The sequence below is a fragment of the Phyllobates terribilis genome, unplaced genomic scaffold, assembly GCF_046119375.1.
Source record: "Phyllobates terribilis strain yellow unplaced genomic scaffold, ASM4611937v1 Scaffold_11__3_contigs__length_659146591, whole genome shotgun sequence".
NCBI classification, from domain to species: Eukaryota; Metazoa; Chordata; class Amphibia; order Anura; family Dendrobatidae; genus Phyllobates; species Phyllobates terribilis.
This window is the reverse complement of record NW_027362771.1, coordinates 487,915,826-487,941,548: the sequence shown is the minus strand read 5'-3', so window position 1 is coordinate 487,941,548 and position 25,723 is coordinate 487,915,826. Positions and strand designations below refer to the sequence as shown.

The following is a 25,723-nucleotide window of genomic DNA, read 5'->3' as shown; positions in this document are numbered from 1 at the left end:
GAATATCTTCAAAAAGTTAATTTATTTCAGTTCTTCAATACAAAAAGTGAAACTCGTATATTATATAGTCAATACAGACAGAGTGATCAATTTAAAGTGTTTTTTTTCTGTTAATGTTGATTATTATGGCTTATAGCCGGAAGTCTCATAGAAAATTGCGAGCTGGAGACTCTAAATACCAGTGACGTCACTGAGAAGAGGAGCAAAACTGCGCTGGCTCCTGGAAAAGACGGCGGTAGGAGAGTATAATAATACACATGCACATATATATGTATATATACACACACTACACTGCTCACATAATTAATGATAACTTTTTATCTTAGTGCTTTAACTTGATATGTTTAAGGGCTTATTCTTATTATGTACAAACGTGCAAAATTGTTGATACTACTCTGGTTAAGTATGAAATACATACAATGGTCATTGAAATAACTTGAAACTGGCAAAAGTAATTTTTAATTTAACCGGCAGTGCTCACCTACCAGGCTTTGCTACACTATTTAAAGGGTGAAAAGTAGTCACTGTGCTGTTGGTCTCAGGGTGTGTACCACACTGAACATGGGAAAAAGAAAGCTAAGAGGGGCGTTGTCTCAGGAGATTAGAAAGAGAATCTTAGATAAACATGTTAATGGTAAAGGCTATAAGACCATCTCTAGACAGCTTGGTGTTCTTGTTACTACAGTTGCACATATTATTCAGAAGTGTAAGGTCTATGGGACTGTAGCCATCCTCCCTGGACGTGGCTGCAAGAATAAAATTGATGATAAATTTAAGAGACGGATAATAGGAATGGTAACCAAAGAGCCCAGAACAACTTTCAAAGAGACATTGTAACTACTGTGAAACACAGAGGAGGCTCGGTTATGTTTGGGGCTGCTGTGTTGCATCTGGCACAGGGTGTGCAGGGTACAATGAAATCTCAAGACTATCAAGGTATTCTGGAGCGAAATGTGCTGCCCAATGTCAAGACAGCTTGGTCTGAGCCCCACAGGTCATGAGTCCTCCAACAGAATAATGATCTAAAATACATAGCTAAAAATATCCCAAAAAGGCTAAGAGAAAAGCATTGGACTATTCTGAAGTGGCTTCTATGAGCCCTGATCTGAATCCTATTGAACATCTGTGGAAGGTGATGAGACATTATGTCTGGAGAAGGAACCTTCACATCTGAGACACAAGGAGCAGTTTGCTCATGAGGAGTGGTCCAAAATATCTGTGGACAAGAAGTCTCATTGATAGTTAAATTGTTTGTAATGATAGCCTCATAATGTTGTGCAACAAAATATTAAGTTAAAAGGATTCTGCCACCAGGTTTTTGCTGCCCCGTTTGAGAGCAGCATGATGTGGGGACAGACTCTGATTGCAGCAGTGTAGATTACTGAGCTACTTGCTGTAATTGTGTTAAAAATCACTGTTTTCTCTGCTGCAGATCTAAGGCCACGTGCACATGATGAGAATTTGTAAGCCAAAACCAGGAGTGGGCAAAAAATGCAGAAGTGACGTGTTTCTATAAGGTTAAGTTTACATGATGCGTTTTTGTGGCTGTTCTCCTGCCGCGGAAATGCTGTGAAAACGCTTGTTAACAGGTCTGCCATGCATAGCAAGGCTAATCCGGATGTGCTGTGTACATGATGCAGAAATTTCCCCTCCAGCTCGCATTGCGTTAAACGCAGCAGGACCATTTCTAGCGCAATCCCGCAGCGATTTCTCGCACATTGAGGTCCATTGAAACGCAGCAAACCCGCAGGTATATGTGAATTTGCTGCATTTAAATTAAAGTCAATGGCCGCTAATTTGCGGCAGAAACACGGTAAGGGTGGTACCCGGGTTAGAGAGGAGCACAACAACTCCTCTTATCCCGACCGCCGCTCTCGCTGATAACAGCGGGAGTGGCGTGGATGGGAGGAGCACTAGTCTTCCCAGCCAAGCCGGCTACTACACGCTGTTAAAAAAAATTAAATAAACCTCTATACTCACCTGTCCGGCGGCGATCTTCTCCTCCTGGCGGTATACTTCGGGAAGCGGGCTCGCTCCCCGCAGTATACTCTGCTTACAGGACCTGCGCTGACGTCACCGATCAGCTGAGCGGTCACGCGTGACCATCAGGTGATCGGTGACGTCAGGATGTCACCTGCCAAGGAGATGCAGAAACGCTCAGGAAATTTCTGCTTCAAATACACACCGTGCGCACATAACCTTATACTTTCCTCTAATTGTTACACTCGTGGTTTTGGCTTACAAATGCTGAGGTTAAAAACTGACCAAATACTTAACATGTGCATGTGGCCTAACAGTTCTCTGAATGCTGTGCTTTGTATAACCCTGCCCCACCACTGATTGGCAGCTCTCTGACCATTTACAGTATATTCAGACAGTTGCTAATCAGAGGTGAGGGCTGGGTTGGACTACCTGACCATGATTTTACTGGTCCTCTAATGATCTCCTGCTGATAAAACAGTGATTTTATTAAAACTACAGCAAGCAGCCTAGTAACTGGTACATCGCTGGAATTGGGGTCTCTGTCTCTATTGGTGACAGATGCCCTTTAAGGGTACCTTGATTTTTGTCCAAGCCATTTTAATTAGTTTCTTGTTTTTTAACTGTCTGTTGACGCACAATTCAGACGCAATGTCTGATTGTAATTAGTTGATATTCAGTAAATTTAACATGAAAATTACTTTTGCCAGTTTCAAGTTATTTCAGTGACCGTTGTGGGTATTTCTTACTTTACCAGAATAGTATCAACAATTTTGCCCATGTTTGTAAATAATAAGAATAACCCCTTAAACACATCAAGTTAAAAAAGCACTTCAGTGAATATCAGAGGCGGCTGGCGTAGGGAAGGCGTGTAGTCAGTTTTCTTTTGAATTTGTAAGTGCTGTTCTGATGCTCTACTGAATCCACCAGCTTCAGTGCTCCTGCCCCTCGGTTATAAAAAAAAAAAAAAAAAAGTCAAGTCACAAAATGTTTGCAATTTGAAATTGTGCAAAGTTTTTTGCAATATTTCTAGCAGTTTTACAACAGCATTCTAGAGTATATTTTTGCTTGATGAATCTTGGGCTAAGTATCGCACAAGAGCAGTCACCTCTGCCGTCATATGGTTTCCATCCCTGACGTGACTTGCAACTGTCGTTGCTTGTTCATGAGTATCGTTTTGTGTTTTAGTCTAGCAGAAAAATGTAAAAAATGTTTATTAATATCCCCAAATTTTTATTCAGATTTCTTCTGCTGTTTTAACAGGATCAAAGACTGGATGATAACCCGGTCCACAGCAAATTGTCTCCTTCTCCTCTTGCCTTTAATGAGCTCCTGGCCTCTAATATCAGTAATTCAAGCAATCATCACCTGCAGCAAGGTACCTTAGAGATCAGAGGTTGCACATCACCTGCAAAAGAGCATGCGAAGGTTCCTGTAGTTCGAGTTTTACGCTTGAATATACAGACTAAAGCTCAAGAGGAAGAATCCACAAATGAATCTGACAGTGAGAAGCCGCAGGACCAGGTACGGCTGCTGATGTGTGTTCTAGAAAATGTTCCTAAATGTCCCATCAGTTGCTTTTATTTGCTGGCCAAGATTTAGAATGTTGGAACTTTCATTGACCCTTTGTAAAACTTTGAGGATATGTTCCCATAGGACGAAAACCCAGCATGGTTTATGGTTTTCCAATGGAGCACTGCTGTGTATGAGATTTTAGGAAATTTCATGCACACGCTGCAAAACTTTTCAAAAGCGAAAAGTGACAAGGGTTTCAGGTTTGAGTTCAGGAGCATGTAAATTTATGCTGTGGATGTCAGTACTTATTCCACCCTGGAGAACTTGCCAGCCAAGCTCCACAGTGAGCATTCTCTTGCACAAATCGATATCCTGTGACCTAACGCTTGTGGAGTCTATCACACCTTTCAAAGTATCTCTCAATGAGTCATAGGGTTGTGTCACACTCTTTGCCACCCCAGACCTCTCCTGGTCTCTGATTTGCCAAATCAGCCAAATAGTCTATATCTCCCTCAGTGTACCCCTAGTGTACTCCCTCCAGTCTGTAGTTGCATGACTGGAAGTAAGAGAATTCCTCTCTTCGGTAGACATTTGTGACGTATATCTTCACATATCAATTACTGAGTTCTACCAGCGTTTTGTTTTCTTCGCTGGCTGTTATCTTTATTTTCTGTTTGTCGCACTCCGCTACAGACTTGTGACAGCCCCCACGGTCTTCACCAATGTGCTTGCTCCCCTCCTGGTGATCTTCTTTGCCAGAAAGGTGGCAACTATCTTTTATCTAGACTATCTTTTGGTGAAGTCTCTGTCCAGGGTGGAGAGTCTGTCCAGTCTCTTAATCAGCTTGGATTCCTCCAGCTCCTAGAATTTATAGTATGACTTTTGACACCTTGGGTGAGTTATGCGCTTCTTCCATCAGAGATGTTTTGCCTTCACTGAGCCAGAGTTTCTCGTTTATGGATAAAATTCTCATGTTTCAAACATTTTTTATGTTTTTTGCATATAGATTCTGAGCAGGGTTTGGATTCTTATGGTACATGCCTTCCACACTGCCCCCTCCTTTCCATACTGGGCCCTCTCTTCACATGGTCCTCTCACACCGTGTCCTCCCTATAGGACCCAGTCTCTATACTATGCCCCCTCATCACACTCCACCTCCTTGGCTTACTACTCCTTCCTGGCTGTGCCCTTACACACACACACACACACACACACACACACACACACACACACACACACACACACACACACACACACACACCCCCTAATCAGTATTTATTCTGTGCCCACTCACTCCCCCACCCCCCCATACTGTTTCCTCTCACTATTCCCCTCAATATTCTCCTCACACGTTTCCCCCTCCATCCTAGTACATTTATGCTATCACTTTCCACCCCCCCCACTCACCATACTGTCTGCACTTACTGTGTCTCATTGCTCCCCTAACTTGTGTCCTCAAATCTCCTCCAACCCTGTTACACTAAATCTCCCCCCACAGTAAATCTCTCCCAGCCCCGTTACACTAAACACACACACACACACACACACACACACACACACACACACACACACACACACACACACACACACACACACACACAATCTTCCCCACAAAGTAAATGCCCCATACACACAGAAAATCTCCCCCCTTTTCCCCCTGTTACATGTAATGTTCGGTGTCTTCAGCTCCAACGTGGAGCACTTGCCACCGATGCTCTTCGCGGTTCTCGGCGCTGGCGGGTGAGGTCAGCAACTTGATCACATGACCTGATCACACTGCTGGCCCTGCTCTGACTCTGTGGTTAGAGCTTCTGGACAGCTTGACACCCGGCTCAGAGAACGGCCAACTCCCAGTCCGGGGGGGCGGCAAAATGCAGCCGCCGGGGGAGACCCTTCCGACCGTCTCATTAGGCGTCACTACGGCTGCCCCCACTTCCACAAGATATGCCTCTATCTCTGCAGCATTTCCCCAAAGTTCCCCTGCATGAAGAGGGCATTTCTGGTGGCCATAACCTGCATTCGCATAGTGTCTGAGTTTTCTACACTGTCTTTTTGGCTTTCTTCCTCGCTTTCCTTAAAACAATGTTGCTTTGTACCCTGAAATTGCTAAGATACCAGGGCATGATCACAGAACCATGAAAAGTTTTGTTGCAAATAGTCAACAGGGTCGCAAAAAAATGTCTTGTGAAAAAGATTCACGTTGGCTGCCAAAGTTTGAGAAGAATCAAATGTGTAGCGGCCAGGAAGCCATTATCCTGCAGTGCTGTCATATTCCCGAACTGTAACCTCCCTGGAGGCCAGAAGTACAAGGTTTTCAATGCTCAGAGACATGGCTGAGATAAGGAAGCCTGAAACTTGACAACTACTGAACAAGACCTAGAAATAGAAACGTCAAGACTGGGCCAAAAATGATCTAAAGACAGATATTTCAAATGTTTTATGGATTGATGAGATGAGAATGACTCTTGAGGACCAGATGGATGGGCCCGGGGCTGGATCAGTAATGGTCACAGGCCTCCACTTCAACTCACATACCAGCAAGGTGAAGGTGGGTACTGCTATGGGCTGGTGTTGGTTATTAAAGGTGAACTAGTTAGACCTTTTCGCATTGAAAATGGACTGAAAATCAGCTCCCAAACCTACTGCTATTTTTTTTTAGAAGACTTTCTTACAGCAGTGGTACAGGAAAATGTCTGCACCTCTCAAGAAAACCATAATTATTTCATGCAGGACAATGCTTCGTCTCATGCATTGAAGTCTCCACTGCTTGGCTGCTAGTAAGGACTTAAATGGGTATTCCCATCTCTAAGATCCTGTCCAATATTTATTATTATTATTATTATTTATTTCCAATTAGAAATGTAGTATAGTTTTTCTGATTCGCTGTGTCTTTCCTCATGTCCACATATTGCAAGACCTCAGGTATCCATGGTTACGACCACTAGCAACTAGCTAACTGGCTGTCACAATACCTGTGGTCGTAACCATGGATACCTAAGATCCTGCAATGCCTGCACATGAGGAAAGAGACAGCGAATCAGAAAAACGAAACTACATTTATAATTGGAGCTATTTGCTAATATTATTCTTACATCTACTACACATTGGGACAGGATCTTGGAGATGGGAATACCGTTTTAAAGAATAATGGCAAGACCCCTTCCTCACCTGACCTAAAACCTGTTGAGAACGTGTGGGCGGGACTTGCGCAAAATAAGCGCATCGCTTGCCGATAGATACTGCACATGCGCCGCAGCCATTTTGCTGGAGCCCAATTTTTTTTATTTTATCTTTTTTGCTCCAACAGAATGGCTGCTGCGCATGCGCAGTAGCATCTAGCGATAGATGCCTCTGTGTCGGCGCCATTTTGCTGGAGTTCAAAAAAAAAATTTTACTGACCGCAATATGAACTGCACAAGCGCAGTATTTAAAATAGGAGGCAGGTTACTGAATATTCAGTAACCTGTAATGTAGGCCCATAAAGATGAATATGAGAACAGGGCACCAATAAAAGCCCTACAGGTCGCCCGAAGCACAAGAGTCTAATTAACTGAAAACTACAAATAAAGATGAAACAACAATCACAGGATGGCTTTCTTCAACCCAGGTATCATTTTAATCAGGGTGACAGCGCCAACCTGACACTGCCTGTAGTTTACATAGCAAAATCCTGCTGACTGGTTCCCTTGAATTCTGCACACAGATAAGCTCCTAAGAAAGACAAAACCTCACTTTTATTTTAAGTATTTTAGGTTTATTAATCTTTTGGATTTCCTGACAGCTTTGTAACTGTTTAATAATAAAATGAATCATCAAAAATACAAATTGCCTGATAATTGTGCACAGTATCATTGCGGACATGGGCCTGCCTGTCTGAAAGCAGCATTAGGCTGGGTGCAGGATCTTCCTCTCATACTACATTATGATTGGCTGATACAACACGAAAAACCAGGTATCAGAGAATATACCGGGCAGAGACGGGCATGTACGTACATTATGGAGATTAGAGCTTCACCAAGTACACCTGGAGGATAGCAATGGGAATAAGCTTGTCGTAGACATAACACAGAGCTGTATATACAACTTTAGTATAATGACTTCCCAGTGACACATTATGCCTGAAATATTCCTTTAATATTAACTGCCAAATAATAATCTTCATTATTTCTTTGTCGCATTAGCATATTTTTTTTATCTAAATATTAAACTATTTTTCTTTGCCACTAATAGGTACCTGCACTAGGTAACAGTAATGCTGATGACAAAATGGCCCTGACTCCTTTTGAACAAAATACGCTTCTACCTCATAGCACAGAAATTACAAGGAATAATGATCAGCAAGATTGTGACCAAAAAGCAGTCTGTAGGAAGCAACTTAAAGTTCAGCTTTTTCGAATGAATATAGAAACGAAAAATCAAGTAGAAAAGCAGGCCACCAGTGAACGTGACAGTGACCATGAAGATGTCCAACCTACAATTTGTTCTCTCCTAAATGTGCAACATGAAAACCAAGAAGAGCTGTCAACAGATGACTCTGACAGCGACCAATGTAATGAGCAGGTACAGTCTCTTATTGAGTAATGTACTAACCACAGAAATTGATAGCAAGTGTCGATTTGTGGTACAATTGGCTGCTGATCATGGATGCTGCTCACCAGGCGTGTGGGGTTGTAATGTCATTGGCATCATTCGCTGTAAGTGAGCAGTGCTGAGTGACTCCTTTGCAGTAAAAAAGTAAATTGGATCACTCTTAGAACTTAGCAGTATCTTGTCTTTTCAGGATCTTGAAAATTTGTCTCTATATGAGCGTCAAAGGCTGAAGAATATTAAACAAAATGCAAAATTTCTAAAGTCCATCAAATTGCTTGAGGTAAGTTGCTACCAAAAAAGGATGTTGTGTTAAGTGACTTGTGTTCCACTGTGACACGTGGAAGACATTGATTCAGTGAAGCATCACTGATGAGTTTGTAATTGTTATGCTGAGACACAGAGTAAAGCCAGGGTCATAGGTTTGTATTTAGTGGTCTGTATATGAACCACAATGCCTGGGATGATTGCGGGTTTCCTGTGCTGAACTTTAAAGCCACATATGTGTATAAAAGGCTCTAAGTTTTGGTCAGTCCCGGCATTGCTGAAATGTCAGCGCTGTGCATAATGGGTTAAGATGCTTTGTTTTGGTAATCTATGGGCACCTGTTCATGAAACATCATTAAAGGGGTTTTAAAAGATTACTACATTGATGACCAAATCTAAGGAGGTGAGGTTATCAATATCAGATTGGTGTGGTTCTGAGTCTCAGCACCTCCACTGATCAGCTCTGACAGCCGATAGATAAAAACGGTGTCCAGAGCCAAAATGTAACTGCTCCGTATACTGTTCAGTGGCCATTCTCAGATGCTTCAAGTGGATAAGTACCTGAGAATGGCCACTACACCGCATATGGCGCTATTACATTCTGGCTCCATCCACTGTTTACGTACGTCCATGGCCGGAGTTGATAACAGCTGATCAGTGGGGTTGCCAGGTGTCGGACATTCTCCCATCTTTTTAATTTTGATGACCTGTTGGATCCATTTGCACCCTCAAAATGCAAATTTAAATTAGTTACTGTTATATAGGGGACTTTGCCCATGTAAAATTCATATTGGTAGTATATATTGTTTTAGTTACTTTGAAACCTCTCTTTATGGCATATGCAAATGAGGGGACTTTGGGGCACCTTTGGTGTGGCCAAGAGCTTGGTCCACTGTTAAGACCTCTTAATTGGCATACTGAGCAGATCCCCCTGTTTGTATGTTCTCCCCATGTTTGCATGGGTTTCCTCCAGTTTCTGCAGTTTCCTCCCACAATCCAAAGACATACTGATAGGGAATGTAGATTGTGAGCCCCAATGGGGACAGTGCTGCTAATGTCTGTAAAGTGCTGTAAAATTAATGATCCTATGTAAGTGAGTAAAACAAACATACTGGTCGTATAATTTTTACAGGCGCAATGGGCGGCACGATGGCTCAGTGGTTAGTACTGCAGCATTGCAGCGCTGGGGTCCTGGGTTGAAATCCCACCAAGGACAACATCTGCAAGGTGTTTGTATGTTCTCCCCGTGTTTGCGTGGGTTTCCTCCCACACTCTAAAGACCTCCTGATAGGGAATGTAGATCGTGAGCCCCAATGGGGACAGTGCTCATAATGTCTGTAAAGCGCTGTGGCATTAATGGCGCTATATAAGTGAGTAAAATAAAGTCCCCGATATAACAGGCAATTCGAGAGAAAAATACTCATTAGGAAAGACCCCCATTTATGAAAGGGTTGTTTTTTTTTTTTTTTGTGACCTTCTTTACTCATAAAGAAGGACTTTCCCAGTATCTGCTTTGAAATATGTGCCCTCCTTCCCAACAGCACAGTGTGACATGGACATTGCGCATTGTTGCCACTGCAGCTTCGTCACAGCTTGCACTCCCTTTCTGGCCCTGTTTATTGCACAGATAGGAGGGTGCGCATGTACTAGAATATTGATGCCTGGTTAGAAGCTGTAATAAATATAATGTTGGTTCTCTCAAAACATAAGGTAATACAGATTCAGTATGCACTCACCACCACAGTCAGGTTTTCTGATCAGAGGTCTCATAATATAGATGTCTCCATTTAAACCACCATGGATCGGTGTCAGCTCCTCCACAATAAAATGCTTCCAGGGGAATAGTCCTCCAGTCTATAGGACCAACAGACATCCAACCAATGTAAAGCACTAAGGACTGATTTATTAACTCCAATGAAGATACAAACAGTGCTTTAAGATCATTTAAAAGTCCATAAAGCAGCACGCCTCATATCTTGTCCAACCAAGGATATTGCCCTTTTGGCTTTGACAAAATAATTGGTCAGACAAGATATGAGGCGTGCTGCTTTATGGACTTTTAAATGATGATAGATGCAGAAAATCATGTATCCGTTTTTAGTGAGTTTTCACTAAAAATACATGTAGTCCATCCATGATTGTATCAGTAAAGTTTTGTCTAAGCCAGATAACAGGATGGGGCAAAAACAAAGCCGCTTCAAGGGGTTGTGTTCAGTTTTGGGACAAAAGTCACTCTATGCCTACTGTCAGGATTCTCCAGTGCCTGTGACAAGAGCATGTAAGTGCAAGTAGGAGACCTGAATACTTCTTGCCACTTTGACTAGACGTGTGCCGTTTTGCTCAATACAGTTGTGCTCAAAAGTTTACATACCCCGGCAGAATTTTTCCTCTCTTGGCCTTGTTTCAGAGAATATGAATGATAACAAAAAAAACTTTTTCTCCACTCATGGTTATTGGTTGGGTGAAGCCATTTATTGTCAAACTACTTTGTTTTCTCGTTTTAAATCTTAATGACAACCAAAAACATCAACCATTTTTTAGAAAAAGTGCATGGATGCCTTTTACCAGGGGACGGACCCTGAGACACACAGCCCCAACCCCCACATCCGACGCATCAACCTCAACAATAAAGGGTTGAGAAACATCGGGTTGACAGAGTATAGGTACAGTGGCAAAATGATTCTTTAAGGAAGAAAAAGCCTAGAGAGAAGCGTCCGACCATTTGGAGAAATCAGACCCCTTCTTAGTGATGTCAATAAGGGGTTTTACTATAACAGAGTAATTTTGGATGAATTTCCGGTAAAGTCAAGGACTGCACGGATCTTCTCTGGATCCATCTGAAAACCTGAAGATGACAACAAGTACCCCAAAAACTGAACCTCCTGTACAGCGAAAACACATTTTTCCAGTTTGGCATAAAGTTTGTTACCCCTTAATATCTGTAGCACCTGCTTAACATTCCCCGGATGAGTCTCAAAATCAGGGGTGAGTAAACCAAAATATCGTCCAGATAGACCACCACAAACCTCCCCACCAAATGATGGAAAATATAATTTATGAAATGCTGGGACTCTGATGGTGCATTGGTCAAACCAAAAGGCATAACCAGACTCTCTAAATGTCCTTCCGGGGTATTGAATGCTGTTTTACATTCGTCCCCTTCTCTGATTGTAATCAGGTTGTAGGTTCCCCTTAAATCCAACTTGGAGAATATCTTAGCTGCCACCACCTGGCTGAACAAATCAGGAATCGGAGGAAGAGAGTATGGATCACGGATGGTAATTTGATTTAATTCCCGGAAATCTAAACAGGGACGTAGACCGCCATCTTTTTTTCTTCACAAAGAAGAACCCTACCGCCACGGGCGAAGATGAGGGTCTGATATATCCCTTCTCCATACTTCCCGCAATGAAATCTTTCATGGCTTGTCTCTCAGGGCCAGAAAGATTATACAGACTGGACTTCAGTGGTTTAGCTCCAGGGGTCAGGTTAATAGGACCGTCATAAGCACGATGAGGAGGCCAATCCTGACTCCATCTCAGAAAAAAACGTCCTCAAAACAAGACAGAAAAGCAGGTAATATTTCTGTAGAGAGTGAGACAGTAGCAAGGGAACAGTTCTCATGGCAGTAATCTCCCAATTCAATAATCTCCCCGGCTTGCCAATCCACCAACGGATTATGTTTAACAAGCCAAGGGATACCCAAGACAATCGGTGTGGGAAAATTGTCCAGAACATAGCAAGGGATTACTTTACAATAAACTGACCCCACCCTCAGTTTTACATATGTACAATCTGAGTTAATGCTTTCTGTGCAAGTGGCGCCAAGTCAATGACAAAGATGGAAATGGGTTCAGCTAAAGCACAGCAAGCAAGATTATGACTTTTCACAAACTCCGCATCAACCATGCTGTCAACAAACACAGAAATGTTCTTGGTTTTTCTCTCTAGCACCACCTCTGCAGTCAGGACAAAGCGAGAACTGCAGTTTTGCCACAAATGCACCCCTTGTTTATCCAACTACAGACTACCAAGAGTTAAGTCTTCTTTTGTTTAGGAATTGAAGGACCGGTCCCAACAAAATGTCCATTTTTTCCACCAAAAAAACATACGCCTTTTTTCTTGCGAAGCTCCGGGAGATGTATGATGTAGAGACATTCCTTAACTGCATGGGTTCCTCCACTCCCCCGGCAGAGGTACACGACCTCGACAAGAATGCCCGAAGAAGGTGGTCTCACCCGTCTATCAAGATGTATGGCCAACAACATGGCAGCCTCCAAGGACTAAGGGGTTTTATATACTTCCAAGGCATCTTTCAACCTTTCAGTAAGCCCCTCACAAAATTGACTTCTAAGGGCTGAGTCATTCCATTTGGAATCCATTGCCCATCTGCATAATTCCGAACTATATGTTTCCACTGGCCGATTCCCCGGCTGAAGGCGACGTAGCCTAGACTCAGCCAAGGCGACTCGGTCAGGGTCATCATAGATGAGGGCCAGAGCCCCGAAAAACCCCTCCTTAGACTGGTAACAAAAACACCCATGACTGAGGATCGCCCTGCAATAGAGAGATAACAATACCTCATTTCTGGAGGAATAGGGACAAAATTTTAAATATAGTTTGCAGGTCTCCTTGAATACAAAAAACTTGTCCCTACCTCCCAGAAAACCTTTCCTTTGGGTTCAGGCTGGACAGGCCTACCTGCAGAGACCCCCACATTGGCGACCTGTAGCCGCTGATGCTGCACTGCGGAGGTCATTCACCTCCAGAGACAGCCTGTGCAGCCGCTCTGCGAGCTCCGCAACTGAACCCATACCAAGGGAGAAAGGGGAAAAAAAGGTCCACGCCCAAAAGAACACAGTGGGAAAAGTCAGTTGTTTGTTGTTTTTTCCTTTTCAAAATGTGCTCGGCCGGCGATAATGTCACGCAGGGTGTGGGAAAGACTTAGTGCACCACAGAGAAATGAGGGAAAGGGAGGAGTGTCTAGAGAAGAGTCTGGTCTAGTGTGACACGGTCTCAACTACCGTCCCTATATTGGCTCTTCACCAGTCGCCGCACGCGTGCCTCGCCCTGACTTATGGCTAAGGCTAGGGAAGGGATGAGTTGAGCACTAGTCAATCTACACTAAACTCTATAGACAACAAGGGTAGACAAACAGGGGGATATTGCTTAGCTTTAGACGACTTCAGCCAAATGCGCACACGGCCTCAAGCTCTAGAGAGGACGAAGTTCTGCTCTTGCTAAAGCCTCAAAAGTAGTAATGAATATCGCCGGCACCTCCCTCTCAGATACACCTGGTATCTATACACTCAGGCCAGGGAGCTAATCAGCCAGAGGGAGACAGCCAGCCTCTAAGATGTCTGTAATGCCAAACGAAGAGATCTCCTGCAACCAACTGCAGGGCGACTGTCTGTCCCCTCTGACACACCCGTGACAGCTAGCTTCTGAGAATCCTGACTGCGTGCCTTGTGCTCAATGTGAGGATTCTGAAGTCTGTCGTCACATAGAGTGACTGACTGCAGATTTTTAGAATATTTCAGGACAACCCCTTTAATTTAAAACATGACGTAGCAAAAAGACCAAAAATGCGATTTAAAATTGCATGTAAAAAAAAACAAAACCCTGTAATGAGAAAATAACACATTTACCTACCGGTAATTGGTGCAGGGATGCTGCAGAACATCTACAACATCACAAACTCACCAAATGGAACCGTAGCCTTACAGGTACTGTTCCTAAGACCACCATCAAGCACTGAAAGAAGGAATATAAGCATTTTTCTGAAGACCACTTTCCTTGTTGCCAGTGCATGAATCGAGGTGAAGACATGAAATGTGTCCATACGTTACTTAAGTTTCCTGAAGGGCATTTTCTGATAATCTTCTGTATTATAAATTGTTGGTCTGCAAATTAGTGAAATGTTTTTCATACTGTTTTACAGGTTTCATCAGCTCTTTATCGCCTGAAGAAACAAAAGACAGTTGTCAGAAGGTAAAGTTTAACATCGAGTCTATGTTAAACTGTGGGTTTTGTATGCTGAGGGAGGCAGTACTATCTGTGCCCTGATAACTCTTCTAGCCGGAAGGCTATAGTGCTGTCCTTTGCAGTGGGATTTATGTTGCTTCAATGGGGTACGCTGGAGACCATTGGTGTTGGCTCCTGTCAACAGGAGGTAAAAACTGATGCAAAAAAATAGTTGATTCCTCCCCTGTCATATAAATCAACCTACTATCACCAGGCGAACACTGGTAAAGCTTAGTGTCTGTAGGAGGCAGACACAGGTCTGGATAAGTCCAGATTTATCAGCTGTTTTTCTTGGTTATTTCAGTTTGTTTTGTTTATACTGAATGACTCGCTTGTATTGTTGTGCGACCAGTTACCATGCAGAAAAAAAAAACAAAATTTACACTACAAATTTCCACAGGATTGAGATGTTGTTTTTGGCGGTATGGCTAAAGCAGTTTTTTTTTTTTTTTTTTTTTAACCTGATAAAATGATATTTCTTGGTTGTCTGAATTATGTGACCACTTATCTCATTCTTTAAATATTTCAAGTGTTTGTTTTTTTTTGCTAGAGAGAAGCCTCACATTGATACGGTTATGCGCCGGTCCAATAGGCTACAAGGAATAGCATCTTCATCACAAATGTTACGTGGAAAGAGACAGTATGCAATCCAGGAGAAAGTAAGTAAAGGCCTATCTGTAGCATTTACACTAAGCTTGTCCATAGGGCACTTTTAGCAGATGGAGAATTGAATAGCTTGGTGGACTGTGCGACTCTACCCCCTAAAGTGCAGTACAAAACATATACAGTGCCTTTAAAAAGTATTCATACCCCGTGAACTTTTCCACATTTTTTCACGTTACACCCACAAGCTTAAATGTGTATTATTTGAGATTTTATATCATATACCAACACAAAGTAGCAAGTATTTGTGAAGTGTAAAGGAAATGATACATGGTTTACTAAATATTTAAAAAATATAAATCTGAAAATTGGGACCGGAGTCAATACTTTGTAGGACCGCCTTTTGCTGCAATTACTGTTGCAAGTCTTTTGGGGTCTGTCTCTACCAGCTTTGTACATCTAGATGTCACATTTTGGCTCATTCTTCTTTGCAAACTAACTCTAGCTCAGTGAGATTGGATGGAGGCGTCTATGAACAGCGACTTTCAAGTCTTGCCACAAATTCTCAATGGGATTTAGGTCTGGACTGTGACTGGATCGTTCACACACATGAATTTACTTTGCTCTAAACCATCCATTGCCGCTCTGGCAGTATGTTTAGGGATGTTGTCCTGCTGGAAGGTAAACCTAAGCCCTAGTCTCAAGTCTATAGATTTGCAAAGCTGGTAGAAACATGCCACTGAAGATTAGCAGTAGTAATTGCATCGAATGGTGGTTCTACAAAGTGATGAAAGGTGTGGGGGGGGGGTTTGAATACAAATGCACGTCACAATTTTCAGATTTGTATTTCTAAAATATTTTGAAAAACTTATTTCCTTTTACACTTCACAAATACTTGTTACTTTGTGTTGGTATATCACATAAAATCCTAATTACATTTAGGATCGTGTTTTTCACTTGTAAAAATGTAGAAAAATTCTCTGGGTATAAATACTTTTTCAAGGCACTCTATACTTTATTAACCTAGGAACTCATTGGTGATGGATGCCTCTGCTTGGCATGATCACGAGTCTGCAGGAGACCCCTGTGGTTGTCAAAGCGGTCGACTCTCATAGCAGATGAGCATTTCTGCAACACATAGCCTGCTATGTGTTCCACAGGCAATCGGATGATCGCTGCTTCTAGTCTCCCATGGAGACTATTGAAGCATGTGAAGAGTGAAAAAAAAATTGTTTTTAAAAATATAAAAGTTCCTTTCGCCCCATTTAAAATAAAACAATTAAAAATCAAAAATACAAATATTTGGTATCGCCCAATCAATATATGAATATAAAAAAAAAATTAATCCGATTGGTAAACGCTGTAACAAGAAAAAAAATCTAAACTCCAGAATTAAGTTAAGCAATAAAATGCAATAGCGGGCGATCAAAACACCCAAATGGTATCAATAAAAACGTCAGCTCAATGCACAAAAAATAAGCCCTCACCAAGCACCAGATCCCGAAAAATGGAGACGCTACAAGTCTCAGAAAATAACGCCATTTGTTTATTTTTTTTTTATATACAAACTTTGAATTTCCGCAGCAAAGACGCTTAAACGCTTGGTAATACGTGCCCCATGGTCCCCAATGGTAATCCGCATTATTATCATTGTGGAAAAATACGCAGCATGTCCATTAATTTTGCGGACACGATTGTAATTGCCGCCATTGACTTGCATTGGACCGCGTGACATCCGCATCACTACATCTGCACATGGTTCAATGTGTGAATGGTACCCAGGTCTGGAGGAGAGGAGGCTCTCATCCAGACCTGGGTACCATAGAAACTGTAAAAAAAAAAAAAAAAAAAAAAAAAAAAAAGAATTTAACCGCTTCCCGACCGCCCACTGTAGATAAACGTCCGCGCTGCCTGGGCTCTGTGCAGCGCGGACGTTTAAAAACGGTGGGTGGTCTCGCAGCGCTCAGGACCCCCAGGGTCCTGCAAGCGCTGTGGGAGCGGTGCAGAGCGATAGCTCTGACAGGGAACATCATCGGGACCTGATTAGATCACGTCCCAGTGATGTTAACCCTTTGCTGTCTTCTATATACCGCGATCTATAGTGATCGCGGCATATAGAAGACAGCAGGAGGAGAGGGGGTCGTCCACTTACCTCTCCGACGACCCCTGATTCCTTTCAGGACCTGACGTTGCTATGGCAGCTGGAGGTCACATGACCGCCTCCAGCTCTGCCATATATGGTCTCCTGCCTGGCTCAGCCTGCAAGCTGAGCCAGACAGGAGACTCTGACTGAAACAGGGAAGATCTCATGTAATGTAATGTAATATATGTCTATTACATTACATGAGATCAGGGATCAGAAAAATAAAAATTAATGTCCCATACAGGGACTAAGTAAAAATGTAAAAAAAAGTTAAAAAAAATACAAAATAAATTAAAATAAATAAAATATTAAACCGATAAATCCATATATTTTTGCAAAAATAAAAAAAGTACACATTTGGTATTGCCGCGTCCGAAACAACCCGAGCTATAAAACTGTCACACTAACTCCTTCTGTGCACACCGTAATAAAAATAAATAAAAAACGGAGCAAAAAGCTATGCTTTTTCCTCATATCGCCAAACAAAAAGTGGAAAAAAATGCGATCAAAAAGCAAAATGGAAATAAAAATAGTACCACTGAAAACGTCATCTTGTTCCTCAAAAAACAAGCCGCCATACAGCTCCATCAGCCGAAAAATAAAAAAGTTATACCTCTCAGAATAAAGCAATGCAAAAAAAATATTTTTTCTATAAAATTGTTTTATTGTGTAAAAGCGCCAAAACATAAAAAAATATACAGTACGTGTAGTATCGCTGTAAACGTACTGACCCGAAGAATAATGCTGCCTGATCACTTTTACCACACGCAGAACGGCATAAAAAAAAAACTCAAAAAACAATTCCTGAATTGTTGGTTTTTGTTAATTTTACCTCCCAAAAAACGGAATAGAAAGCGATCAAAAAATGTCACGTACCCAAAAATGGTACCAATAAAAATGTCAACTCATCCCGCAAAAAACAAGCCATCACATGACTGTCGGCCAAAATATGGAAAAATTATAGCTCTCAAAATATGGCGATGCAAAAACTAGATTTTGCAAAAAAAAAGCGTCTTACTGTGTGACAGCTGTCAGTCATAAAAACCCGATATAAATCTGGTATCTCTGTAATCGCACCGACCCGAAGAATAAAGTAATCTAATCAGTTATATCACACGAGGAACGGCGTAAAAAAATAAATAAAACCAATTCTTCACCTGCTACTGATTTGTTTATGTCTCCCAAAGATCGCGGTAAGGCGCAGAGCCTTACATTTATCCTGCGCTCTGCGCTGAGCACTTATGCCAGAGTTTCCGTGTAAATCTCTGAAATACGTGATTCAGCCGGAACCCATGACGGAAGATTCCCTGTAATGAGGCAGATATAGGCCACTGTGGATGCCGTCTGGCCTGGGATCCCACGGTGTCATTTGTTTTAGGCGTGCATAAAAGTGCGGTTGGCCACAGTTTTGTGCACTTCTGAAAAAAAGGACACCACTAAACAGAGGCCAGACGGAGTCCAGAGTAACTCTGCGCCTCATTACAGTGAATGGATCCCGCAGGGGTTTCATCTGAATTACATCACTTGGAAATTTAGATGGAAACCCCGATGTAAGTGCTCAGCCTCGAGCGCCGGATAAATGTTACGGAAAATGTTCCCAATAAAAGCTTCAACTCAGTCCTCAAAAAAAGCTAGTCCCCACTCAGCTCTGTCATCTGTTAAAAATATAAGGGACTTCCAAGTTACTGGTAGCAGAAAGGCTCTGGAAAAGCAAAATGGCCCTTGCCCCCCAAAAGAAATTCAGAAAATTTTGTGCTCCCAAATCCAAATGCCTATTCTACAATAATTTGTTCTCCAATTGTCAAATAGCGCTCCGTCCCCCCCAGATCTCACCGTATGGCTAAGCGGTACGATACAGCCACATATGGGGTATTGACACTTTTAGAAGAAATTGTGTGACACATTTCGGCACCATTTTTACCCATTGCCCTGTGTGAAAATGTAAAAGCTGAGGGTAAAACATTTTTTTGTGGTAAAAATATAATTATGCTTTTTTCACTGCCCAATGGTATAAATTTAAAAATTAAAAAATACTCACTACTTCCCTAGATGAATTCCTTGAGAGGTGTAGTTTACAAAATGGGGTCACTTGTGGGGGTTTCTGCTGTTTTGGCATGTCAGCGACTCTTCAAATGTGACATGGTGTCTGCTGCCTATCCCAGCCAACATAGCGCTCCTTTCTCTTCCGAACCCTGCCGTACACCAAAGCAGTGGTTTTCCCCCACATATGGGGTATCGGCGTACTCAGGAGAAATTGCACAACAAATTTCATGGTGCAATTTATCCTATTACCCTTATGATAATGCAAAATTAAGGGATGAAAAACGTTTTTGTGGGAAAAATGTGAAAATTTTATTTTTACAGCTCAATATTATAAACTTCTGTGAAGTACCTTGGGGTGCAAGGTGCTTACCACACATCTAGATATGTTCCCTAATGGGTCTAGTTTCCAAAATGGTGTCACTTGTGGGGGGTTTCCACGGTTTAGGAACATCAGGGGCTCTCCAAACACAACATGGCGTCTGCTAAATATTCAGACAAATTTTACATTCAAAAAGTCTAATGGCGCTCCTTCCCTTCCGAGCCCTGCCGTGCGCCCAAACAGTGGTTTTTCCCCACATATGGGGTATCAGCACGCTCAAGAGAAATTGCACAAAAAATTTTGGGGTCCATTTTTTCCTGTTACCCCTGTGAAAATAAAAAAAAATTGGGTCTGAAGTAACATTTTTGTGAAAAAAGTTAAATGTTCATTTTTTTCTTCCACATTCCAAAAATTCCTGTGAAGCACCTGAAGGGTTAATAATAAATTTCTTGAATGTGGTTTTGAGCACCTTGAGGGGTGCAGTTTTTAGAATGGTGTCACTTTTGGGTATTTTCTGTCATAAAGGCCCCTCAAAGTCACTTCAAATATGATGTGGTCCCTAAAAAGATGTTTTTGTACATTTTGTTGGAAAAATGAGAAATCGCTGGTCAACTTTTAACCCTTATAGCTCCCTAACAAAAAAAAAAATGTTGGTTCCAAAATTGTGCTGATGTAAAGTAGACATGTGGGAAATGTTATTTATTAACTATTTTGTGTGACATATCTCTCTGATTTAAGGGCATGAAAATTCAAAGTTTGAAAATTGCAAAATTTTCAAAATTTTTGCCAAATTTCCGATTTTTTCACAAATAAACGCAAGTGATATTGAAGAAATTTTACCACTATCATGAAGTACTATATGTCACAAAAAAACAATCTCAGAATCAGGGGAATCCGTTGAAGCGTTCCAGAGTAATTGCTTCATAAAGTGACAGTGGTCAGAATTGAAAAAATTGGCCCGGTCACGAAGGCAAAAACAGGCTCTGGCGCGAAGTGGTTAAAATAAAAAAAGATTATACATACCTTCTGATGTCCCCCGGCCCCCTAAGCGATGCGTGTGGTGTGTTGGGCGGCTCGCGGTGGTGTGAGGACCTGACATGATGTCATTGAGTCAAGTGACATGTCACATGACTCAATGACGTCATCGCAGGTCCTCACACCACCGCGAGACACCGGGGAGACCGGACGGAGCGGAGAAGGAGACCACGGGCCATCGGAAGGTAAGTATAATCTTTATTTTTTATTTTTCTCCATTCTTTATTCATTTTTTTTTTTTTTTTATAACTATTACTTGGTCACACTACTATAAATCCATGCCGGCTGCATGGATTTATATCGTGTGACCAAGTTGTCAAGCACTTTTCCAAGTGATGCTAAAATCGCTTGGAAAAGCGCTTGATAACCCTCATGCAGAAATGCATGCAAAACGCCTGACAAACGCTTCTGCCTGGCGGGAAAAACGCATGTAAAATCCGTATGCGTTTTTCCTGCCAGGTAGAAGTGGAAAAAATATGCTGCATTTCTGCATTGTGGGCACATATCCTTAGGCAACATTTTGGCCCATGTGGTGAGGCCCAGAAGGAAAAGTTTGAGAAGCCCTGGTTTAGTGGATGCTTTGAGTTTCTCAGTATATTTCAGTTACCCAGATGCCATAAGAGCTTATGGTTGACTTATTTATTAAACAGGCATAAAAAGTGACATCCAACACGTATGGGCTTTTATGCTATTCATTCAATGGATATGTCTCATAATAAAGCTATTAAAAATGTTTGATTTACCTTTAAATAACTGTTAATCTACGACTGATGGATGCCACAGTCAGGTCTCTATTTAAAGAAGCACTCCTCCTATATATATATATCTTATATATAATCTCTCTGAATGTGTGCATGTCCGGGATTGGCATCTGCACCGTCACAGCTACAGCCACAAAATTTTGCACAATCACACGTCTAGACCCCGAGAGCGTCATAGGCTATGTTGTGAGGTGAAATTTTAACCCCGCGCGTTCCAATTCACCAAACAATTTTGCCCCTATCTACATAATGGGGGGGGGGGGAGTGAAAGGAAAAGTGTTGGAGGCAAATTGACAGCTGCCACATGTGAACAAGGGAGAATTAAAGAATGAGAGCGATGGCGCCAAAGAGTATATACCGTACAGTTGCTAAGGTGGGGCCCCGGCATGGGATACTCGTACTCACCACACACGGGGATATGAACACACACAAAATGCGCCACACACTACCACGTGCTTGAACACATATCCCACCCTCAGCACACACAAAACTCATCTCACAAAGATTTATCAGGCTGCCAATAGCAACCAATCACAGCTCAGCTTCTATTTTGCTACAGTTATTAATCTGAGCTGTGATTGGTTAATATAGGCAACAAAGGACATTCTCAGTATAACAAAGCTTGTGTAAGGTAATAAGATGTCAGTTAGGGTGTGTTGGTGGAAAGGCTGATGTCAGTCACATTACTTCTATGTGAGAGGATATAGAAACTGCCAGTTACAGACTACTTTTACCACAATAATGCCTCATAAGAAAAGGAATTTCATGGCACGAATGTCAGCTGATGCGAAAATAAAAGCTGCATTACAGGCCAATAAAAAATGTGAAGACCGAGAAACAAGGCTGACACACATGAGAACAGCTGCTTCCTCAAGAGCCAATGAACTTTCTGAGCAGAGGGCAGCGAGGCTTGCAGACATGAAAACAAGAGCTGGTTCCTCAAGGGCCAATGAACTTTCTGAGCAGAGGGAAGCGAGGCTTGCAGACATGAAAACAAGAGCTGCTTCCTCAAGGGCCAATGAACTTTCTGAGGAGAGGGAAGCGAGGCTTGCAGACATGAAAACAAGAGCTGCTTCCTCAAGAGCCAATGAACATTCTATCTATTTGTTTTGTGTGGAGAATACATTTTTGTTAACGCATTCTATTTTGCTAACAGCAGTTATTAACCCGGGCGAAGCTGGGTAGTTCAGCTAGTATTTATATACAGGGTGGGCCATTTATATGGATACACCTAAATTAAATTGGAATGGTTGGTGATATCAACTTCCTGCTTGTGGCACATTAGTATATGGGAAGGGGAAAACTTTTCTAGATGGGTGGTGACCATGGTGGCCATTTTGAAGTTGGCCATTTTGGATCCAACTTTATTTTTTTCACTGGGAAGAGGGTCATGTGACACATCAAACTTATTGAGAACTTCATAAGAAAAACAATGGTGTGCTTGGTTTTAACATAACTTTATTCTTTCATGAGTTTTTTACAAGTATATGACCACTTATAAAATGTGTTCATAGTGCTGCCCATTGTGTTAGATTGTCAATGTAACCCTCTTCTCCGACTCTTGACACACTGATGGCAACACCGCAGAAGAAAGGCTAGCACAGGCTTCCAGTATCCGTTGTTTCAGATGCTGCACATACCTAAGGTCATGCAATATCTGCACATAATGAAAGAGATATGGTGAATCAGAAAAACGTTATTACATTTCTAATTGGAGGTATTTGCTAATATTATTAGAACATCTACTACATAATGGGATAGGATATGGGAATAAGAATACCATAGACTTTCCCACGTGTATGTAATACACCAAGTCCTATTTGATATTGGCTTTAGGCCACATTCACTATGTCCTAGATGTAAAACAAACTCCGTAGACTTATTACATACATAAGCTTTGGTCTTGCCTTAAGCTAGAATCCTTTTGGAAGGGTGTACACCTTTTGGTATAAATATTGGGGTTTCTTATATGTTGTATATGGCTAGGAAATGAATAGCTCCATATTGGATAAATGATCAGACTACCACAATCCCAGAGTTCATAAATAAGATTAACTGGCTGTTGAATTTGGAAAAAAGATAAATGCTGTCACTAAGTTTGAAAAACTTTGGGCCTCTTGGATTGACAGAGCCAGTTTGACATTGGGGATCTGCAAAGATACCGCCTGGGTCTGTTTTAAACTCCTAAATTCTGGATATAAGAATCTTTATGGTCACATATGTAATGACAATATCCTTTGTTATATTGGCACCTGTTAAAACTCTTTATACATTCTTTCTGATAAGCTGAATACTATTAACCAAATAATGGATCCTTTTGTTCACCGAACCGTGATTTTACTGTTCATTTTGCATTTTAGATCTCCCTGTACTTTGTAGGGGTGGGAAGGATTAGGGGATGGAGGGTATTCTCTTGTTTTGTATTGTTTTTAACGTTAATTTGTCCAATTACTTTTGAGCCATTGAAATGAGGAGGCTTTGTATAAAAATAGTTGCAATTCCTAAACATTTCACATGATATTTTAGTTCAACCCTTTTTTTTTTTTTAAACCTGAAAGTCTTCACTTCAATTACATGTCAGTTGTTTCATTATCAATCCTTCAAGGTCCTTGTTTTTTATTTCTAACTGATGAAGAGAGCAGTTCGCTCCAGACCGCGTTGTTTTAATATAAACATTGTTTTTTAATAATTCATTGGAGTGACAGCGCCATTGGATCGTCATATTTTTTTTTTTTTTGTCATTTTTTTTTTATTTGGATTTGTATCTTCACCCTCAGCTGGGGGCTGATGTTAGCAGACTGCAGCCATCATCATCAAAGTTGTGCCTGACCGTGCACAACAAATCCAGGTGAGCCGTTTTAGTAATGGGCTCGAGCAAGCAGGCTGGGCTGATTCTTTCTTTGTACACTTCAATTGCATCTCAGCTGTAATTTTCAATCCAAAATAGTGGCATGCAGAGCCCAAATCACTAAGATTCGGTCACTGTCCAAATACTTCTAGATATATGGATATGTAATGGGGATATATATGTCTGTCGATGTCTTTATATATGATACACTGACTGTTTTGGAAGTTTTCCCACCTGTGAAGAGTGGAGAGGTCTGTAATTTTTATCGTAGGTACACTTCAACTATTAGATACAGAATCTAAAAATAAAAAACCGAAATTCATATGGTATGATTTAAATAATTACATTTTATTGCATGAAATAAGTATTTGGTAAACTACCAACCAGCAAGAATTGTGGCTCTCACAAACCTGTTAGTTTTTCTTTAAAAAGCCACCTACTTTGCACTCATTACCTGTATTAATTGCACCTATTTGAACTCGTTACCTCTATAAAAGACACCTGTCCACACAATCACATTCCAACCTCTCTACCAAGACCAAAGAGCTGTCTAAGGGCACCAGGGACAAAATTGTAAACCTTCACAAGACTGGGGTGGGCTACAGGACAATAGGCAAGCAGCTTGGTGAGAAGGCAACAACGGTTAGCACATTTATTAGAAAGTGGAAGAAACACAAGATAACTGTCAATTTTCCTCGTTCTAGGGGTCCATGCGAGGTCTCTCCTTGTGGGGTAAGGATGGTGCTTTAAAATGGAGAACAAAACCAAAGAGAGATGCAAGAAAACGGAAGACTACCATTCAAATAGATCGAAGAATAACCGTAATGGCAAAGGCTCAGCCAATGATCAGCTCCAAGATGATCAGAGACAGTCTCAAGTTATCTGTGAGTACTATGACAGTTAGAAGACGCCTATATGAAGCTAATCTCTTACCAAGACGTCCCCGCAAAGTACCACTGTTAAAAAGAACAAAAAAAGACATGTGCATATACAATACAATTTGTCAAAGAGCACATCAACTGGCCTTGAGAGAAATGGAGAAACATTTTGTGGACTGACAAAAGCAAAATTGTTCTTTTTGGTTCCATGGGCCACAGACAGTTCGTCAAATGACCCCCAAACTCTGCATTCAAGCTACAGTACACTCTGAAGACCATGAAGCATGGTGGTGCAAGCATCATTATATGGGCATGTTTCTCTTACTATGGTGCTGGACCTATTTACTGCATTCCAGGGTTCATGGACCAGTTTGCATATATTCAAGTACTTGAAGAGAACACAGAAATAAACAAACTTTAAAGATTAAGCAGGATATGACAAGTTTCAATATCACAGTTTCGCAAATTGTTTGAGAAATGTCGTCTATGGTTAAATAACATAAAGATTGTAAAATGTTATCATCATTGAAAACAAGTATATTCTATAGTAAATTGTAATGAAGTATAATGATATGAAGAGGAAAGGGAGAAAGTAGAAGGGTTTAGATTAGAGAGAAGGAGAAAGCATAAGGGAGGGGGTAAAGTTTTGGATCTCCTCCGAACAAGACCGGGCCCCAGCCAAGTATAAAAATGGAGTCTGTGATATATTATGTAGCCACT

General features: G+C 41.5%; 1 protein-coding gene across 2 annotated transcripts in view; it reads left to right on the top strand.

The window, feature by feature from the left end:
• WDR76 (WD repeat domain 76) overlaps positions 1-25,431 on the top strand; it is a 29,781-nt gene extending 4,350 nt beyond the window's left edge. For both annotated transcript variants that reach the window (XM_073653511.1, XM_073653512.1), the window contains exons 3-8: positions 3,244-3,504; positions 7,726-8,055; positions 8,276-8,365; positions 14,291-14,340; positions 14,924-15,032; positions 24,830-25,431. In XM_073653511.1, the coding sequence (XP_073509612.1) occupies positions 3,244-3,504; positions 7,726-8,055; positions 8,276-8,365; positions 14,291-14,340; positions 14,924-15,032; positions 24,830-25,183 (1,194 nt within the window). In that variant the 3' untranslated portion in view covers positions 25,184-25,431. The remainder of the gene's footprint in view (positions 1-3,243; positions 3,505-7,725; positions 8,056-8,275; positions 8,366-14,290; positions 14,341-14,923; positions 15,033-24,829) is intronic.
• The last annotated feature ends 292 nt before the right edge of the window (positions 25,432-25,723 follow it).